Source organism: Orcinus orca, chromosome 3 (genome assembly GCF_937001465.1).
Source record: "Orcinus orca chromosome 3, mOrcOrc1.1, whole genome shotgun sequence".
In the NCBI taxonomy this organism is placed as follows: Eukaryota; Metazoa; Chordata; class Mammalia; order Artiodactyla; family Delphinidae; genus Orcinus; species Orcinus orca.
Window position 1 is genome coordinate 142,714,903 of NC_064561.1, and position 20,458 is coordinate 142,735,360.

Sequence of the window (20,458 nt, forward strand, 5' to 3'; positions counted from 1 at the left end):
TTTAAATCTAGACAGTTAGATTCTACAGCCTAAGCATTTAACCATATTATACTATAGTACCTCACAAAAATGATTTATCTATATTTTCTATAATAAATGTATTACTTTCATAAATTTCAGTTTTAATTAAATTCAGTTTATACATTTAAAATAATCGATAAAAAATTGTAAATATTTAGTAAGATTTTCAGGTCATACTCTAAGCTCCTCACTTCTGTTATAAATCTTCATTGCCAGGTAATGCCAAAGAATTTGCAGTAATGGGTTTCAAGAAGTAGGAAGTAGTGGCAATTGGCAAGTAGGATCCAGTCACAAAGAGTCTGTTTTCTTAATTCGGCAATCAGAGTAATGACTTGTGATAATTTCAGTGAAATGGGGGACTAGGTTACTATGGCTCAAGAAGGAAATGGGAGGTAGGGAGTTGAAGATGGTCTATTCTCGACTACTCTTTCCAAGCCTGGCTTGTGAAAGGATTGAGGGATTGAGGATGATGATGACAACAAGATAACTTACTAAAAAATGATGGCAGCAGCTAACACTTACTGACTACTTTGTGCCAGGCACTGTACTAAAGGCTCTACATGCATGATATTAACCTCACAATACGAGATAAGAGCTATTATTATTACCATTTTATAGCTAAGGAAACAGGCACAGTTAAGTAACTTTCCCAGGATCATTCATCTAGTGAGTGGGTAGGATTTAAGACCAGGATATATATGCTCTTGCTCTTAAACACTGTATGTTATGTTGGTAGCTGGAGAAGACGTGGATGAGAAATATAAACATATTCGTATGCTAAAATGGCAGCAGAAAGGATGTGACTCAAGACTGCAAAGGTGCAGAAAACAGTGGAAGGCGGCCCTGGAACTGAGTGCAATTTCCTCTGAAGAGGAAAATAAGGGAAAGGATATATGCCATGAATTTCTAGGTTAAGACAGGCCTAGTGGCATCTCCCTTTCCTCTGAAGCAGGAGTGATCACCTAGAAATCTGGGGCAAAGTTGAGGTAGATGCTTAAGAGAGCAGTGAGGATCTGGAATTGCCTCTACGAGAAGTCTCAGAGCCAGAGAGAAGTCCTGCATGGAGGACATAGTCTCTGGACGTGGACCAGGGATTACATGCATGATGTTAACCTCACAATACGAGATACGAACTATTACTCTTCCCACTTTATAGCTAAGCAAACTAAGTAGTAGATGGCATCTACTACTTGAGGGACTGTACTAGCAAGCTGTGGGCAAGACTACATGAGGTAGTGTTCAAAGTGTACCCAGCCGGTGCTCAACAGTCTCTCCTCCTCCTGCTACTTCTATTATTACTAGGTTTAATGTGATTCTGAGGTTACAGACTGTGGCTTTTGATGACACCAAATCATACAATTATTCTCCAGCAGAACTCTGCTGTGAAAGTACAGGAATAGAGAAAGTGAATTATTAGACTGATCCAGGTTGGTGGTGCATAAGGCAGATGGGAAAACAAGAATATCAGTTGCTTCCTAATTCTCTCTCCATGACTAGAAAAAAGGAACTGTGGTTCAGAAGGAAAGTTCTCTAAGCAGTAGCTGTGTCCTCTCCACAGCAGGTCTCCAGGAGAATGAGGAAGCAGCTATGTGATATCTACCTGGTGTTTACTTCCTGTTACTGAGACAACTCATTCTGACACCAATAAACTATATTAAGATTTTGAAAATTAACAGAACAAACACTGCTTCTTTTACTAGCAACCTTTAACAGAAGAAAATAGTGATTTCACTGAAGATGTTGTTTCCAAGTAGGAGGAGACTGTCGTTAGCCACATCCAACATTCTACTACCATTTTACAAATGAGAAACCCTAGAGGTGGTTAATGCCTTTCAGGTTCAGGTTAACAGTTTTACATCTAGGTTTAGAAAAGAAATCTGACACCCTCATTGGAAATGGCAGAGATAACCGTATTAGCCACCCTTTACAGCAATGGCTTCCCTTTAAACTTTGAGGCTAAGAGTTCATGGAAGAAGAATCTTGGACCTTTACAAGCTGAAACCTTTATAAAAGTTGAAGATACTAGTTTGTTTTTGCTGTGACCGTGGCTGAGAAAATTATGAACAGACAGGACCAGGGAAGGAGAAAGCTCAATTAATGGCCTAAATGAGGAAGAGGGAGAGGGAGAGGCAGAGGGAGAGGGAGGGGGAGGGGGAGGGGGAGGGGAGGGGAGGGGAGGGTGAGGGTGAGGGTGAGGGTGAGGGTGAGGGTGAGAAAGCAGGTCTGAATGGCATCTGGAGGACAGTTACCTGGGTGAGACAGGATAAAAATGCACAAAACAGCCTGAAGTTGCAATGGGGGAAAGGATGGGGCTGAAATCAAAACCATGAAGCAAACACAACCAACCAGCTTTACAAATATGGGTAAGAAGAGGACTAGCCTATTCCCTAGGAACAGGAGGCTGCCAGATGGACACCAGCCACTGTAGGATCAGAAGGGAGCATCTCCTAGCTCCACTGGTAAATTCATGACTTGAGAAATGGATAGCACCTTTATCTCTTCCCCTGGATGAGTGCTGCAGCTCCTACTCCCTCTTCCATTGGGCCCCCATGTGCAGGCACAAGCGACACAACAAGGGCATGTAAGGAGCCTATCCCCCACCCACTGCATCCCAGGAGGAACGGTGCTCCTCTACTGCTTAAAAATCTTTTGATACCATTAATGCAAATGCTAGTAGGAGCACTGGTGAGTCTGTTTCAGTCCTGATTCAAACATAAGGTTCTGGATGGTCCATGTGTGATATTTCTGTATTAGGATAATCACTTGTAGAGCCTACGTTTTATCTTTAAAGGTGGTATTTCACAAACTTCAGTCATTAGCGTATCACTCATTTTTGCTGTAACACTTTTAACTTAAGTAAATGAAAGCTGCTCACTTATTTTTTATAAATAGGCCATAATTATAAAAACAACGGTTACAAAAACAAAACAATGCTATCAATTCCAGCTAGATACTATTGCCAACAAAAAGTTGATCACCCAGACATATTATAGGCACCTCAAACTCAACAGTTCCCAAAAGTAAACTCAATACTTTCCTTCCAAATCATTTCTATTAACATATTAAAAACTTTAAGTTTACTCTTCTATAAAGTGGAGATAACAAGAATTCCTATACCTAATGGGGTTATTGTGAGAAATGAATGAAATAATGCATGTAGGGTGCTTCACAAGTGTCAGTAACACAATAGGAGCTCAATAAATGTTGGCTATATTTGTTATTTCTGTTCTCAGGTGCTAGGGATGCTGAGCTCCAGTCCTGCTCTCACTGAAAGAGGAAATACAGTCGCAGTAACTTCTGGGTGTCTAGAGACAGGGTGGGGGCTGGAATGGAGAAGGTAATGAATATTGCATGACTCATGCAGCCAGATATTAAATGTGTATTTTGCAAACACTTCTATTTGAAGAGAATTAAATTAGGTAATGGTTAAAAATGTAAATATATATAGGACTTTAAAAAGGAACAGAGTGTATTTCACAGGTCATTTAGAATTGAAAAGAAATCCTTTATAAAACTGCTGTGCAGGGCATCGGAGAGCCAGGTACCCTGGCTCACAAACTCTGTTTTGACTGATTTCAAATGTGTACTGGGAATCACAGATAACCTGATATTGTTTTGGTATTTCTACAAATTGAGAAACTCATGTTAATAGCCAGGATCTGCAAAAGCTATCAGAGGCCCAACCACATGAAGTATATTGCTAAGATAAGCTAAAGAAACTAAACGCACATCTAAGTGAGCAAACACTGCCACACTTTGTAAGCACTCCCACTCAGTTTCTGGAAAATGAGTGCTGACAGTTTCAGATGACATGAGAACAATTAAGAAAATGAGGCCAGGCGGTACAGGGTTGCACATACAATGGCTGTGGCTGCTGACCTCAGTCTTGTCAACAAATCACCGTGTGTGTACAAACACTGTCCATAGCTGCCTGCAGCGTAAAGGGGATGAATGAAGCCTACCATGAAGAAGTGAATTACCCAGCATACCTACGTACTGCAGTTCTCTGTAATACAAGGGTTCTCCTTACTCCCAGTTTTGAAAATCATTCCGCCTCATCAATTAGGACCACCTAGATTAAGTGTTAGATAAGAGATACAAAGCTATTACCCATCCCCCCAGGCTATCTGAAGCTGACCAGAAACAGAAACATACACACTAACAACCTAACGGTTTGTTACAAATCTTTTTTTCTGGTCTTGCCAGAGTGTAAAGCAAAACTGAATTCTTACTAGTCATTGCCCCCCTTTTTTTTTTCTTGCTGTACGTGGGCCTCTCACTGTTGTGGCCTCTCCCGTTGCGGAGGAGCACAGGCTCCGGACGCGCAGGCTCAGCGGCCATGGCTCACGGGCCTAGCCGCTCCGCGGCATGTGGGATCTTCCCGGACCGGGGCACGAACCCGTGTCCCCTGCATTGGCAGGCGGACTCTCAACCACTGCGCCACCAGGGAAGCCCTAGTCATTGCCTTTTGAAGAAAAATTGTGGTAAAATACACATAAAATTTACCATTTTAAAGCATGTACCCCAGTGTCACTGCCTGTTTTTATCACAGTGAAATATAATTCACATGGCATAAAATTCACCCTTTTAATTAAGTGTACAAGTTCAGTGGTTTTGGGTATGTTTGGAATTGTACAACCATAATCACTATCTAATTTTAGAATCTTCTTATCACTCAAAAAGAAACCCATATCCATTAAGCAGTCACACTACCCCCTTCCACCTTCCCCCAGCCCGTGGCAACCACAAATTTACTTTCTGTCTCTACAGATTTGCCTATCCTGGACATTTCACATAAATGAAATTGTACAATAAGTGGCTTTTGTGTCTGCCTTCTTTCACTTAGAACCTTAATCTGGTCAAAGTTCATCCATATTTTAGCATGAATCAGTACTTCACTTTTATTTTTTTTTACAGTAGAATACTGTCCCATTATATGGATAATACACAATTTATTCACCCACTGATGGACATTTGAGCACACATGCTTTAAGGGTAATCTTATAAACATCAAGCTCATGAGGTTCTTAAACAACACCATTCTAATTGAGGATGGAAATCAACACATTTCTTTATCTGGAGAGGTATTTATTTCTACCTCCAGCTTTCTGGCATTTGCAAAAGTGGTTCCCCACAGTTCACGCCCTGAATTTGATTTAAAACTCCTATCTAAGTGGTTATTGAGGCCTGAGGTTAGGATTATAATTATATTTTCCTGCAATCATTTACCACTAGATCCCAGCTTAGGCTGAAAACATTCCTGGAGGGCAGAGACTGTTGCTTTCACTGCACCCAGCACAATTCCTGATCCCACTAGGGTCTCAGTTAATTATTCATTAAATGGGTAAGTATCAGGTACTAATTCCTAAGTCATTTAGTACTAAAACTGTGCCAAACTTTAAACACAGAACAGATACATATTAATAGAATGTTACTCTACTATTATTAGCAAAAGTATTTTGAAATAACAAATCCATTGGAAAATCCCTTCTAACACTGATGTACCGTCTCCTAAGAAAGGGTAAAACTATGCTAGTGCAAAGGCAGTTGAGAAGACCATGCGGTGGGGGCAGCGAGTACGAATGTGCCAAACAGCATTTGCTTTAAAAATCTAGGACAGGGACTTCCCTGGTGGCACAGTGGTTAAGAATCCACCTGCCAATGCAGGGGACACGGGTTTGAGCCCTGGTGAGGGGACGATCCCACATGCTGCGGAGCAACTAAGCCCGTGTGCCACAACTACTGAGCCTGCGTGCCACAACTACTGAAGCCCATGTGCCCTAGAGCCTGCGAGCCACAACTACTGAGCCTGCATGCCACAACAACTGAAGCCCACGTGCCCTAGAGCCTGCGAGCCACAACTACTGAGCCTGCATGCCACAACTACTGAAGCCCGTGTGCCCTAGAGCCTGTGAGCCACAACTACTGAGCCTGTGTGCCACAACTACTGAAACCCGCATGCTGTAGGAACCACATGCTGCAACTACTGAGCCCGCACACCACAACTACTGAAGCCTGCGCACTCTAGGACCCGCGAACTGCAACTACTGAGACCGTGTGCCACAACTACTGAAGCCCGCGCGCCTAGAGCCCATGCTCCACAACAAGAGAAGCCACCTCAATGAGAAGCCCACACACTGCAACAAAGAGTAGCTCCCGCTCGCTGCAACTAGGGAGAAAAGCCTATGCAAAGCAACAAATACCCAACGCAGCCAAAACCAAATCAAAACAAAAAAACCTATGACAGGCAGAAGTACAGTAAACACTTTCAAGTGATAATTCGTCATAGGAGCTTTCCTGATGACATGTGCTTAGTGGAAAGCAAATCCTTCATGCACAGTGAAGACTACAATATTGTTTTTGTATAGACAGAAATAAATAGTAATGGCCCTGTCTAGGTTACAATGGATCTACTACAATGGATCAGTAGACTGAAACCCCGTATCTGTATGGGCTATAGCCCATACAGATATATTTTTAATTGTTATCCAAATTTAATTGATGGAAATAAGAAACGATTATATTCTATCATTTTTTCCAGGGTGGTAACAGGGCAATAATTATTTATGTGAAGTGTTCAAAATTCCTCAACTGAATCACAGTATAAACTCTTCTCTTACATCAGACGTCCCCCAAACATATGGTGTTAATCATTACAATGTTAACTAGCTCCAGCTAATGTTTGAAAAATACTTAAAACTACTCCTGAGGCTCATGACATGACATGATCAGACACTTGACCAGAGCACACTAAAAAGTTCCAATGCAGTCATTTTCTGCCTGTAAAAATAAAGACACACTATACTATGGGCTAGAGCTTTGATTATAGTATTTTTCCAATTATATAAAGCATGTACAGTAACAAGATGAGGAGAGAATGGCTATTCTGAAATGGACGAACTAAACAACATAGTAAAAACAAAAAAAGGGGGCTTCCCTGGTGGCGCAGTGGTTGAGAGCCGCAGAGCGGCTGGGCCCGTGAGCCATGGCCACTGAGCCTGCGCGTCCGGAGCCTGTGCTCCGCAATGGGAGAGGCCACAACGGTGAGAGGCCCGCGTACCGCAAAAAAAACAAAAAACAAAAAACAATATCCTAAGTAAATCAAGGTTCTCAGTTATTTTTTTGCTGTTTAATTATATAATTTGCTTTTATGAGCTTTCCCAATTTTAGAAAGAAAAGGTATAGCTGGTATAATGGTACCATGAAAATTGTGTTGATGTTAGACCCAATTTCAAGTTATAAACTGAATCCCTCAATTTTTAATCTTAGATTTCTCAAGCAAACTGTGACACTGAAATAACCTCAAGGAATTGAAATAGATTTCAGGAACTGAAACAGATTTCAGGAATTGCTAGTATGTTGTGGAAAACATCAACTCATAGGTGGCAGAAATACAAACCGTCAGGACTTCCCTGGTGGCGCAGTGGTTAAGAACCCGCCTGCCAATGCACGGGACACGGGTTTGAGCCCTGGTCCGGGAAGATCCCACACGCAGCAGAGCAATTAAGCCCGTGTGCCACAACTACTTAGCCTGCGCTCTAGAGCCCACAAGCCACAACTACTGAAGCCTGCGCGCCTAGAGCCCGTTCTCTGCAACAAGAGAACCACCGCAATGAGAAGCCCGCGCACTGCAAAGAAGAGTAGCCCTCACCCGCTGCAACTGGAGAAAGCGCGTGTGCAGCAACGAAGACCCAACGCAGCCAAAAATAAATAAATTAATTAATTAAAAAAAATACAAACTGTCTTCAATTTAGCAGTTTAGGATTTATCTGCCATACTGCGGTAACTTTTTCATTTAAGTACAAAGAATAGAAAAATAATCCACAAAGATAATTTTATAAGGCTTCCTATATTTCTAGGCCTATTGTCCCTTCATTTTTCTTAAACAAAACAAAACAAACAGTGCACCATTATTGTTTTATGCCATTGTGTTCGCCTTCTCAGAGAAGCAGATATACAAATATGAGCTATTATATTAACAAGTCATAGAATTTAGGCATAGAACAGTAATTAGTTTCATCTTTATGTTCCCAAAAGAAGTTAGACTGAAGAGTGGTGATGCTGTACTTGATTGCCTTTGTGTGTCTGAAACACACAAGCTGTCATACATCTATCTGGGTTTCTGCGTGTTAAGCAATGTCCACAGGTGAGATGAGGATGTCATGCTCTCTTCTCACAGCCTCAACAGTAGCTACCCACCATCAATTATTATAGACCTTCTTACCATTCCTACAAGCATAAATTTTCAGTGGATAGAGATGGTATAATTTTAGGTAGTATTTAAGAAGTCTCTAGGTGGTCCAAAACTCAAAGATAAGGTATTATGGTTCTTAGATGAAGTTATCAACTATCATGTGCTTGTAGTCACAGAGGCCAGAATTCAAATCATAGTGCCATCATGTAGTACATACACCTCCATGACCTTGACCAAATTATTTACCTTTTAAAAATCAGTTTCCTTGTGCAAAGTGCAAATAATGTCTACTCTGATGTGCTACTTTGGTGATTAGATCTAAATTATATAAAATGCTTATTAGCACAACTCCTGGCACACAGTAGTTACCTAATAAATAATGACCATCCTGGTAACAGAATACAGTATTCAGAAAAAGATTTTGGGACCATAATACTAATAACCATTTAATGGAGGCTTAGAAATAAACTTTAGGGAAAGGACTAAAACAGCACACCATAATTCAAAAATAATATACTATAAACTATAATATTTAAAACCTTAAAACCCATTAAAATTCAATGTAGTGAAGTAAAGGCTCATAGTTGATTCTGTTGCAGAGATTCATAAACTCAGTAATCTATTAGTCTTTAATAATATTGGGTAAAAAGCATAGTATACAGGGTATGTTAAAAATATAATTTTTCTCAAAATAAAATTTTAAATGTTCTTATAATAAATATCTATGAAGTCCAAGCTCATTTATTTTAATTTTTAAGAAAGTTTGGTGCAAACACAATTCACCATTATAAATATCTACAATCTGCGTAAGCCAATCTTTTTGCAATGAATACAGCATTTCTAAATATGGTTTTCTTTAAATATTGTGCTTATTATTTGCTTCTTGTAATTCACTTATAATTAATTACTCCTTATATATTCCCTTTACCTTTACTTCTTCATTTAAAATTTTTCTTCGGTTGAGTAACAGTTCTGATTGATTTTAGAAATGCAATGATGGACAGCATATTTAGCTCTGCTATTTTTTGGTGGAATTGCATAGCAAGCCATTAGGTTATTACTAAGAGAATAAAACCAAAAGTAAAAATACCCACATAAATAGGCCTTATTTGTGATTGCAGAGACTCTGGCACAGGATTATAAACTGTTATAATGAGCAGACTGAGCTTATTAAATAATACAAAGGATTCGTGGAGAATATTTTTGATTTACATAGGCAGAAGATTTCCTTTTATTATCAAAAATTAAAAATAATATATTATTCTTGTTTAGTAAATCAATGCCATCCTAAGTATATTTCTTATATCAGAAAGAAATATATGTGTACAAAATTTAACCATACCTTCAAAGACATCTGTCATTTTGCAGATATGGGCAAATGTAGCTCCAGTTGCCCAGGTATATACTACATCCATTAAGTGAGGTTTAAATGAGCTTAGGTAAGTCTCCTCATCAATTTCCAATTTGGCTTCTGCTGAAACTTTTGCAATTCTTTTAGCACATTCCTTTGAAGATAAAACATATACTTAAAAAATTTCTTACTTATGATCTCCCGTATCACTTTTTCTTTAGGTTTCCAAAGTCAGTATTCTACAAGGTTCCTTTTTCTTCCTAGGTAGTAAGTCTGCAATTTGGATATTCTGCTTCTAAGTAGCCACAGTGCCTGTTCCACTGCTGAGTAATCAAACAGCAAAGTTTTCCACTACATTAATTAAGAAAAACATATCAAGAGCATGATTTTCACCCAGTAATACCTTTTCTACAAAAACCAAAACTCTTCATTAAAATTACTAAACAGTAACATTTAACTCATCTCTAATTGTTTCATTAAGAAAACAAAGACAATAATAACAAGCCAGACTCAGAGAAACATAAATCCTATGGCAAAATGATGCTTTTTCTCCAACAATGCTTTAAAAAATGTAAATCTTAATATTTCCTTTTCCTTACAATAGGAAGTTAGATTTCATTCTTTTCTCCTTGGTAATCAAGAAGGTCAAAAACTCCTGGGCCTATTAAGACTTCCCTGATTCTGGAAGTTTAAATTTCTTAGTAATATTAAGGAATGTTAAATGTTACATTAAAGGGGACTTCTTTTATGATTCACTTTTCATTCCTCTCTTGCAATGTCTTATAGTTCATCTTTCCCTGTCTGTCTAATGTTGAAAAGATAGATAAAACCATTCTTCCCAAGAAAAATAATAAAAGAGACCAATTCATTACTATAAACTACTGTGGCTTTGAGGATCCAGAAATAAATCATTTCTTAGGCTAAAACAGATTTTAAAACCTGATTTTAAAATTTGTTGTAAACTGAGATGGAAAAATGTATAAAAAATTAAGCTAACTAAATCTATCAAGATGCTATTCTTAACACCAAGGAAAACGATGCAGACACTGAACTGTTGGTATAGCCTATCTACACCATGCAGTGTTAAATCTGTACTCACAGCAACTCTATATAACTTAACATTTTGGTGAGGGAGAATGTCTAATTTTTAAAAGAAAAATTACAAATGATGTTATTAAAACAGCAGTAAATGACAAGACTAACATCAAATGATATATTTAATCCTGAAGGAAGCTGTCTCTGTGGAATAATAAATACTATGATTAGACTGTCACAAATGTTTATTTCACAACATACTATTCATAAAATATGTAGTTCAAAAAAGTCTTACCTGCATTTGACGAAGTGGTCCTGCTAATTGCTCTGTTAATTTGGGCATCTCACTAGACTATGAAAGAAAAGGAAGATTGTATGTAAAACCCAAGTTTAAAATGCAGTATATACTATCTGCTTTTATAAACAAAACAAAGCTTTCATGATATCCATTAATTTCAAATTATAAGACCTCAGTCGTTAGCATTTAGAGTTTCTAATCAACTTAGTTTGTGTAAGCAAAATTACCACTCCTCTCATCCTGAATTATACTATTCTCTTATATTTCAGAAGAAAATATTACACTGCTAAATTTGCAAAGTGTGCTAAACTAGCTATTTTCTGTGACCATAAATGGAACTGGAGAAAATATTGTAAACATGCATAGTAGTTTAATTACATCAACATTTATAAACTGTTGTATCATACTTTGATTTTTGAAACAGTTTGGCTTCTAGGCAACTCCCACTCTGTGGAAATTAAAAATCTTGGATAAAGAACATTAGAAAAATGCCCTCAATTTTAGTTTTACCCAGATATTTCTAGCTCTCTAACCACTTTTAAAATATTTAAAAGTTTAGATGAGTTTCAGTATTCTTATTATTGTCTCCCCACTAGTGAAAAGTCTATCAGTTTCTCAATTAGAATAGTAAGAGTTTCAGGTCTATTACTAACTAGTCAAATAAACTTGGACAAGCTGCTTGAATCCTGTGTGTTAGTTTCTTACACAGTCAAAGAGAATAAGTCAGGTCCTCAAAACCTACAGACTTGTGATTAGAATAAAGTTATTATTAAGGAACAAATTTTGACAAAGATAGACTTACTATACAAAAATAAAATTATTACAAGAAAGGTATGTATGTATATATGTATGTATATATGTGTGAGACAATTTAAAGTAATTATAGGTAAATTTTTAAAAAGCAACTATAGGTTAGTTGCAATAGATCTGCCTTTACTTTGAGCATCAGTATTTATATAGGACTTGGTTTTGATTTGTATCATGAATGAACTACACATCTCAGTTTAGTGAAAAGTACACAAGTACATGTCTTTGACATTGTGTCCATTCACGATCAACAGTTACTGATCTCTCCCTCTCTCCTGGTCACTGTAAGTAGAAGGCACTGGTCCTGATGTAAGTAAGCTATGTTTCATTTTATCAATATTCTCCTACCAGGTGAGTGCAGTTTGCTCCCTATCTCTCTTTCAGGTCTCAATTCAAATGTCACTCTATCAGTGAGGCCTCTTCTAATCACCTTACTTAAAATAGTAACCCCAGCCCTCGCAACAATTTCTATCTGCCTCCTCTGCTTCACTTTTCTCCAAAACCCTCATCACCTTTTGTCATAATGTGTGTATTTCATTTCTTTATTGTTTATCTTCATCAACTAGCATACATGAAAGTATCATGAAAGCAAAAGTTTCTGCTGTCTTTCTAGTGTCTAAGTATCTGCATTGCACATAGTGGGTGCTTAATAAATATTTGTAAGATACTTGATATTTATATTGTAAATACTGTGTAATCTTTAAATTACTTCTAATGATACAAAAAATAAGGGGGCACGGTATTAGAAACAAGCTTTAAAACAGAAGGTATCAGCATTTATGACAAGTATCTTACTATATTTACCTTCCTTTCTGGCTAGAAAACATACTTTTAAAGTATCAACAGAATTCCATGGTATTTTCAGTACAATTACCCATTTTGATGTTGAAAGGCACCACACCACAAGAATTGATGACACTACATATAACACAGTGGGGCTTCACTGAACAAATCTCAACTACATTTAGTGACATCTTGCCCCAAGATTTAAGAGTTGTGTTTTGGCTAGGCCCAACTCCCATGAAGAGGTAACATACATGGCCTCTCAGAAGACAGGATTTTTTTACTGCCACATTAAAAAAAAGCACAGTATAAGAAATTAGCCACAAGACAAAGTCTGACACAGGCAGAAGATCACCAATCTCCAAATAATTTCTAAACCTTATATCTGTTCAAAGAAAACTGGACAAACATTCTAAACAATTATCTTGGAAATTAATGTAATAAAATTTTGAACCTAAGGAAAACAACAGCCAAACATAATATTTTGTAAAGGAATGCATTCCTCACATGCAAATTAAATTACTTCATGGGTGCACAGCAGGTATTCTTACGAGAGCATAAATCATTTTTGGATTACTGTCCTATTTGTTATCATTACCACTGCAGTTGTAATTCTGATCTGTAATCAGAGAGCTGAGAGAAAATACCTACCTACTCCAATAAGTTATGTATTTGATCTGATTAATAAATAAGGAAATAGTTAATGGATAAACAGATCGACAGCAGAACTGCAAAACAAATTTGTCTTACACAATTTACTTTTTTAAAAGTTAAACTAAGTGTATATGGTAAAAGGTTCTCTAAAAATTTATATAGTAGCAACATTATTTTTAAAAGGTAAATGTGCTTGTCTTACTCTTATTTTGCCAATTTTATAAACAATGAATAAAGTTTTGAATTTGAAATGTGAAACATGCATTTTACTTTTTAAAATAAATCATACTGGCTTTTGCAATAAAGTAAATGATGATAGTGTCCTTCTGGTCCATCCAGCATTTCATTTTTTGATTTCTTAAGAGCTGGTGAAAGTCAACTAACTACTCATATGAAAAAGTTACTGCCAAGCCAGTGATGAGAATCGTATGGCCATTATCTCAAATCTTGCCAATGAAAACTAAGACTTCAGCCTCTAGTACAATCAGCTGCCTCACAGTTATTCTCCAAAATTGAGAAGAGGAATGTTAATTCGACCTCACTCCCTTTTCATTTTTACTAGTTTTGCCTAATTTTACCTTTTCTTTTTCCTTCTAGACTGTCTGACTAAGCTAGATCTTCAAATAATGCACTGGGTTATAGAGCAAATTTTTAACTTGGAATCTGATTAATGATGATTGTCTATAAATAAAATTCTAGTTTACTTTCTTTTCTAATAATATACATTTAATTATTTCTCTCTTACTAAATTTGGGTTATAGTTACATTGATTTCTAATAACATTACCTATAATATGTAAACATGCAGGCATATTTTAAAAATTAAAAAATCCATAATAATATTAAATTATAAGACATGTAAATTAACAAATAAGATGTGCTAAACTATTAACTCACATTCTCTTGAAACACAAAGCAGCTTAGTAGTGCCGTTGCCTGTTCTGCTGATAGGTCATTGAAAAGGCCATTAAACATCATCTCAGTTAGAAGGAGCTCATCAGCACTATACCGCCATAAACAAACAAACAAAAAAGAGTACACTCCAAATGTCAGAATATAAAAACATGCATATGTACCCACACATCCTTAAGATAGAGTTTTAAATAAAATATGTTATTTGAACATAAGGACTAGTCAGTGAGGAGTGACAAAGATTTATTTAACTAAGGAAATGGCAGGTCTTTATATTTACCAATATATGAATAATAAACGTGAAATGGGTGTTTCTTATAAAGAGCCCATTCTAGCAAATACCAAAATGCAGATATTCATTGAAATAAAGAATCATTTCTTAACTCTCAGAATACCAGAAAAATTAGTCATTAGCATTTATTACCTAGGTCCAAGGACCTTTTAAATGGTTTTCAACTCAATTATTTTACAAATAATTTAAAAAACAGACAATGAAAAACAACTTTATAGAAATCTTAATTAGAATGTACCCATAGCAGACACACATTTTATTCACAGTTTCCTAGGGCTGAGAATGTTATAAATTGCTGCTCATTAAGACTGTTATCTATGAATCTGGAATATATCCATCTAGTAAATACAATTTCTGATTTCAAACATATCTATAATAGGTACTAGCTTATCATTACTTCTGTTTCTTCTTGCACTTGCATTGTCAAAACATATTACTGACTCTAGATTTTAAATACCTCTCTTTTAGGTTCTAGCTTACCCTTACTTTTGGTTCTTCTTTTGCATCATCTAAATACAGTATTTTACTTTTTTTTTTTTTTTTTTTGCGGTATGTGGGCCTCTCACTGTTGTGGCCTCTCCCACTGCGGAGCACAGGCTCTGGATGCACAGGCTCAGCGGCCATGGCTCATGGGCCCAGCCGCTCCACGGCATGTGTGATCTTCCCGGACTGGGGCACGAACTCGTGTCCTCTGCATTGGCAGGCGGACTCTCAACCACTACACCACCAGGGAAGCCCTAAATACAGTACTTTAAAAGACTATGACAAATCGTAATTTCACTGAAGAGAGAAAGGTCATCTTCTTTGCTCCATAATTGTACATTTTCACATTCAGATTTTTTAAAAAAATTTATTTTATATTGGAGTATCGTTGATTTACAATGTTGTGTTAGTTTCAAGGGTACAGCAAAGTAATTTAGTTATACATATATCAATACATATATCTATTCTTTTTCAGATTCTTTTTACATATAGGTTATTAGAGTATTGAGTAGAGTTCCCTGTGTTATACAGTAGGTCCTTGTTGATCATCTATTTTATCTTTAGTAGTGTCTATATGTTAATCCCAACCTCCTAATTTATCTGCCCTTACCCTCCAGCCCACCTTTCTCCTTTGGTAACCATAAGTTTGTTTTCAAAGTCTGTGAGTCTGTTTCAGTTTTGTAAATAAGTTCATCTGTATCGTGTTTTAGATTCCACATGGTGTTAAGAGATATCATATGGTATTTGTCCTCCTCTTAGTTCACTTAGTATGATAATCTCTAGGTCCATTCATGTTGCTGCAAATGGCATTATTTCATTCTTTTTAATGGCCGAGTAATATTCCACTGTATATATGTACCTTATCTTCTTTATCAATTCATCTGTAGATGGACATTTAGGCTGATTCCATGTCTTGGCTATTGTAAATAGTGCTGCAATGAACACTGGGGTGCCTGTATCTTTTCAGAGTATGATATATGCCCAGGAGTGAGACTGCTGAATCATATGGTAGCTCTATCTTTAGTTTTTTTTTTTTTTTAAGATTTATTTTATTATTTATTTATTTTTGGCTGCATCAGGTCTTCGTTGCGGTATGTGGGCTTCTACTTGTGGCGTGTGGCTTTTCTCCCTCTAGTTGTGTCGTGCATGCTCCAGGGCGCGTGGGCTCTGTAGTTGTGGCACGCAGGTTCCAGACCACATGGGCTCTGTAGTTTGCAGCATGCAGGCTCTCTAGTTGAGGTGCGCAAGCTCAGTAGTTGTGGCCCTTGGGCTTAGTTGCCCCGCAGCATGTGGGATCTTAGTTCCCTGACCAGGATTGAACGCACATCCCCTGCATTCTTTACCACTGGAGCACCAGGAAAGTCCCTCTATCTTTAGTTTAAGGAACCTCCATACTGTTCTCCATAGTGGCTGTACCAATTTACATTCCCAGCAACAGTGTAAGAGGGTTCCCTTTTTTCTACACGCTCTCAAGCATTTATTTTTTGTAGACTTTTTGACGATGGCCATTCTGGCCAGTGAGAGGTGATACCTCATTGTAGTTTTGATTTGCATTCCTCTAATAATTAGTGATGTTGAGCATCTATTGATGTACTTTTTGGCCATCTGTATGTACTCCTTGGAGAAAAGTCTATTTAGATCTTCTGCCCATTTGACTGGGTTGTTTGTTTTTTCTGTTATTGAGCTGTTTGTGTATTTTGGAGATTAATCCCTTGTTGGTCGAATTGTTTGCAAATTCTCCCATTCTGTGGGTTGTCTTTTCATTTTGCTTATGGTTTCCTTCGCTATTCAAAAGCTTTTTTAAGCTTAATTAGGTCCCATTTGTTTATTTTTATATTATAAAAATAATAGATTTATATTATAAAGATTATAATTATTTTCATCTCTTCATCATCTGTTTTTTATCAATTTCCTTGTATTTACAACTATCTTCAGTATTTGACCAACTAAGAATTGTATCAAGGAAAATTTAGCCACAAATACAAAAGATGAAAGATAAAGTCACAAGTCCTTTTTAGCAAAATGGGATGGCCCAAGTTCTTATCACAAAACATTACATAACTAAGTCCTTTATGTTGAACAGAAAGGAGAGTAAAGTTATAAAACTCTTAAATTTTTCTTCTTGTTCTTAGAAATATATTATTCACTCACTGACTCTTGAGTGTGAGAATTTACCTAGGGTCTGAGATTTTGCTTACATGACCAATTTCACCATCATCACTTTGCCTCGAGTGCTTTTTGTCTCTTTGTGTTAATTTTCTGATTTGTGTAATAATTGCAAAAACATCTTTTTCTGTTATTTTTCTCTTTACCATGTGGATGACAAATGAAAAATTCTGAATTCTCAACTGTGTTCAATGAAAGCTGGAAAAAGACTACAGTGATGGTGTCTCTAGAATTCTATAATCAAGGTTCCATAGAGTATCTTACATTTATAAAAGGGTTTAATGGATCCATCCAGTAACTATAAGGGTGTTACTTAAAAAAAAAAAAAAAAAAGAAACGGAAGAAAGGGCATATTTCCTGTTTTTCGTAAGATTTCTAAAAAAGAATAAAGTAATGAACTATCAATATTTATAAACAGTAATAACTACTCAAAAATAAAGTCAAAAACTAAACATGGGTTCCTAATGGTAAACTGAGAGTTAAGTCAAGACAAAACGACAAAAATACAAATAAGGCAAGACTACTTCTATAGTCTAATGCGGGAGGCAGATAAGAAAGATGATAATCACAGAACAGCAATTTAGTAGAGATTTATATAGGCAATTATGCAAAAAAAGTTGAGGAGCCTAAAATCAAACTGAAGAAACTCAAAGCAAGTTTCAGAGGATCTTTAAAAAAAATTATGCAGGAACAGGGAGCAAGGAAAAGGTCATGTTAAATAAAAGAAACACCATGTGTGGAATGTGGCAACAGACAGGATAGAAAGGGAAAGGCGAGAATACACTAAATTATGGAATTTATTCTGAAAGCGATACAGAATCACTGAGAGACTTTTACCAAACAATGACATGGTAGGATTTATGGTTTAGAAAGACTATTCTGAAAGAAAGAGTATAAAGGATGGGTTGTAGAGACTTATAAACAGGATGTACCTTAGTCAGTGGGAATAGTTAAAACAGCACAGAGGTAGGAGAAAATGATCATGAAGATGTGAGAAGAGAGCTAGAAGGAAGAGGAGGAATCTAGGACGACTCCCCAGTTTTTGCCTTTAGTGGCTGGGTCTTATTCAGCAAGACAGACCAGAGGGAGAGACAAATTTTGGGGGAAAGGTAACGTACTTTGATATGTGATATTGTTATCACTATCTCTCTAAATATTCTTTCTTCTAAGACTAAAACTAGCTGCAGATATCTAACAGAAATTAATTTCTATATTAACTATTAAATATCAATACTACATAACATCACAAAGAAATAATTCTAATAACATTAATTTTGGCATTCAAATCAGTAGATTGGTGTTATAGTCTAAATTTAATCCTGGGTAAATTATTAGCCTTATAGTGCCTAAGTTTCTTTAAGTACAGAGTAGGAAAACTTAATTTTATCACAGCTTAAAGGAAAACTACAAGCCTGTAGGCCAAATCTAACATGAAGAAACATTTTATTTAGCTTGCACAGGGACTTAAAAAAATAATTTTGAATTAGTATCTGAACATTTAAAAATCAAGAGATTTCACCAAAAAAAAAAAAAAATCTGGATTTTTGACTTTTCTAAGTTGAATACTCTGATATCATATTATTCTGTAATAATTAATTGGGGCTGGGTAGTCGCTGCCCCCTTTTGGCGGCCTAGAACTGTCCTGTTTGCCACAGAATCTTGGCCCCTGCCGATATCTGAATTCATATCTGAACCAGATGATCAATAAGAACAGTATGAATAAGTCTTCATCAAGAATATCCAAAACCATCTACAAGGCTTGTAATTCTTTGGCCCCATCCATTAGGGCCTTGGTGAGAACACAGAAACTGTTTCAAGATGTCTTTTATGGACTCATCGAGAATAATGGTCATGGCTATGGCAAAATAAGTATCTTCAAGATGATGGCAGTCAAGTGGGACCCTGAGCCAGAACAACTTAAAGAGCCCTTCCAGCATTTCGGACCCACAGAAACAATCGGAGAGAATGAAATGACTTCCGTTTTAAGTCATTTAGTTTTAAGGTCATTTGTAATGTGGTAAAAGATTACCAAAATAGACAACAGCTTATATCCAATTTACAAAAGTTTACATCCAATTTCAAGCTGTGGCCTATAATATGCTATACTCTAATACCCTACTGTTAGACCAAAACTTTACATAAAAACGGATAATGATTATTAGATTAAGTTTCAAGGTGGGAAAATGTTCATAATTGTAAAAATAATTAAAAGTATACAAAAACCATATATAAACTAAGGTTACAATTATGTAAAAAGTCCACAATGCATTAAAATAAAGAAAAAGGAAACATATGAAAGTACTAATGGTGTCTGTGTTAATTAGTAGGATTCAGAAGATTTTTATTCTCCCTTTCTAATTTCTCAACTTCATGATCAGAACCTGTATTTTAATATGGGAAGCATTGTACAACTTTATATTTTTAATATAGCTCTTTTTCCAAAAGATTAATAGCCTTCATTTAAAAAACAGTATCCCATTTTAGAATCAGTTTTCTAGACCAACCAGGTTTTACCTGCTTATTTCACAAGCCACTCGTCCTTTCATCTCTATGACATCAGAAGACGTAGCAAATCCCAACCTCCTTAAAACACGTTTGCGACATTTGAGCTCATCCATTTGTAGGACAGTTCTTGCTTTCTTTAGTTCTCGCTTTGCGGATTTAATGTCTATTGCAATCTAAGGCATATAAAAGTACAAAAGAAGTTCAATAATAAAGTAAACAAAATGATATGATGTTTAGTCATGAAATGAAACAAAAAATATTATATTGGGGGCCGGGGAACCTGGAGGAGAACACAGGAGTTTCTTATTGTCCCAGGATATTACACAAGAGGAATGATGTATCTGAGGTAGCTATGACATCAACTCCAGCTTTTCATCCTTAGGGAATTAGGGGGTAACTCAGAGAATAAGGAAAGAAAGATGAGAGTATATGAATCTTATCTCTCAACTACTTATATTCCCTTATGATGCCCTGAAAAGTGTTCCTTCTCTTTGCCCTCAAATTGCATAACAAATCTGCCTAAGCTGGAAGTGGATTTAGCAAAGAGAAGAGGTCTTTATTCTATAGACAGAGATGAATACTTAAAAGGAAAATGTTATTTTGAGGTCATCCTATAGGGTAGATGAGTTTTAAAATTCTATTAATCAGAAAATATTACATACTTTTCGACTGTGACAGAGGATGACAGTACAAGAGCAAGAAAACACTGTGATCCTGAAGTGGAGGCTTGAAGTTCAGAAAAACATGGACAGAAAAGTTTAGGGATTGAGAAGTAGAAATTCAAAGACTTTGGAATTTTGAAGATGATTTATTAAGCTTCAACTGAGGAGTAGAAATGTTGAAGGCAATGATGGTGGTCAGTAACTGATATTTATTGACAGCTAACTATAAATCCTGTTTCTTCAAGTGCTTTACATTATTTCATTTAATTCTTACAGCAATCATATAAAGTAGGTAA

At 36.4% G+C, this 20,458-nt stretch overlaps 1 protein-coding gene across 3 annotated transcripts in view; it reads right to left on the reverse strand.

The window, feature by feature from the left end:
- The window catches only part of MTREX (Mtr4 exosome RNA helicase), a 136,986-nt gene that overhangs the window by 3,820 nt on the left and 112,708 nt on the right, over positions 1–20,458 (reverse strand). For all 3 annotated transcript variants that reach the window (XM_004275144.3, XM_033437856.2, XM_033437855.2), the window contains 4 exons: positions 19,510–19,673; positions 14,040–14,145; positions 10,897–10,953; positions 9,558–9,720 (listed from right to left, as the gene is read on the reverse strand). In XM_004275144.3, the coding sequence (XP_004275192.1) occupies positions 9,558–9,720; positions 10,897–10,953; positions 14,040–14,145; positions 19,510–19,673 (490 nt within the window). The remainder of the gene's footprint in view (positions 1–9,557; positions 9,721–10,896; positions 10,954–14,039; positions 14,146–19,509; positions 19,674–20,458) is intronic.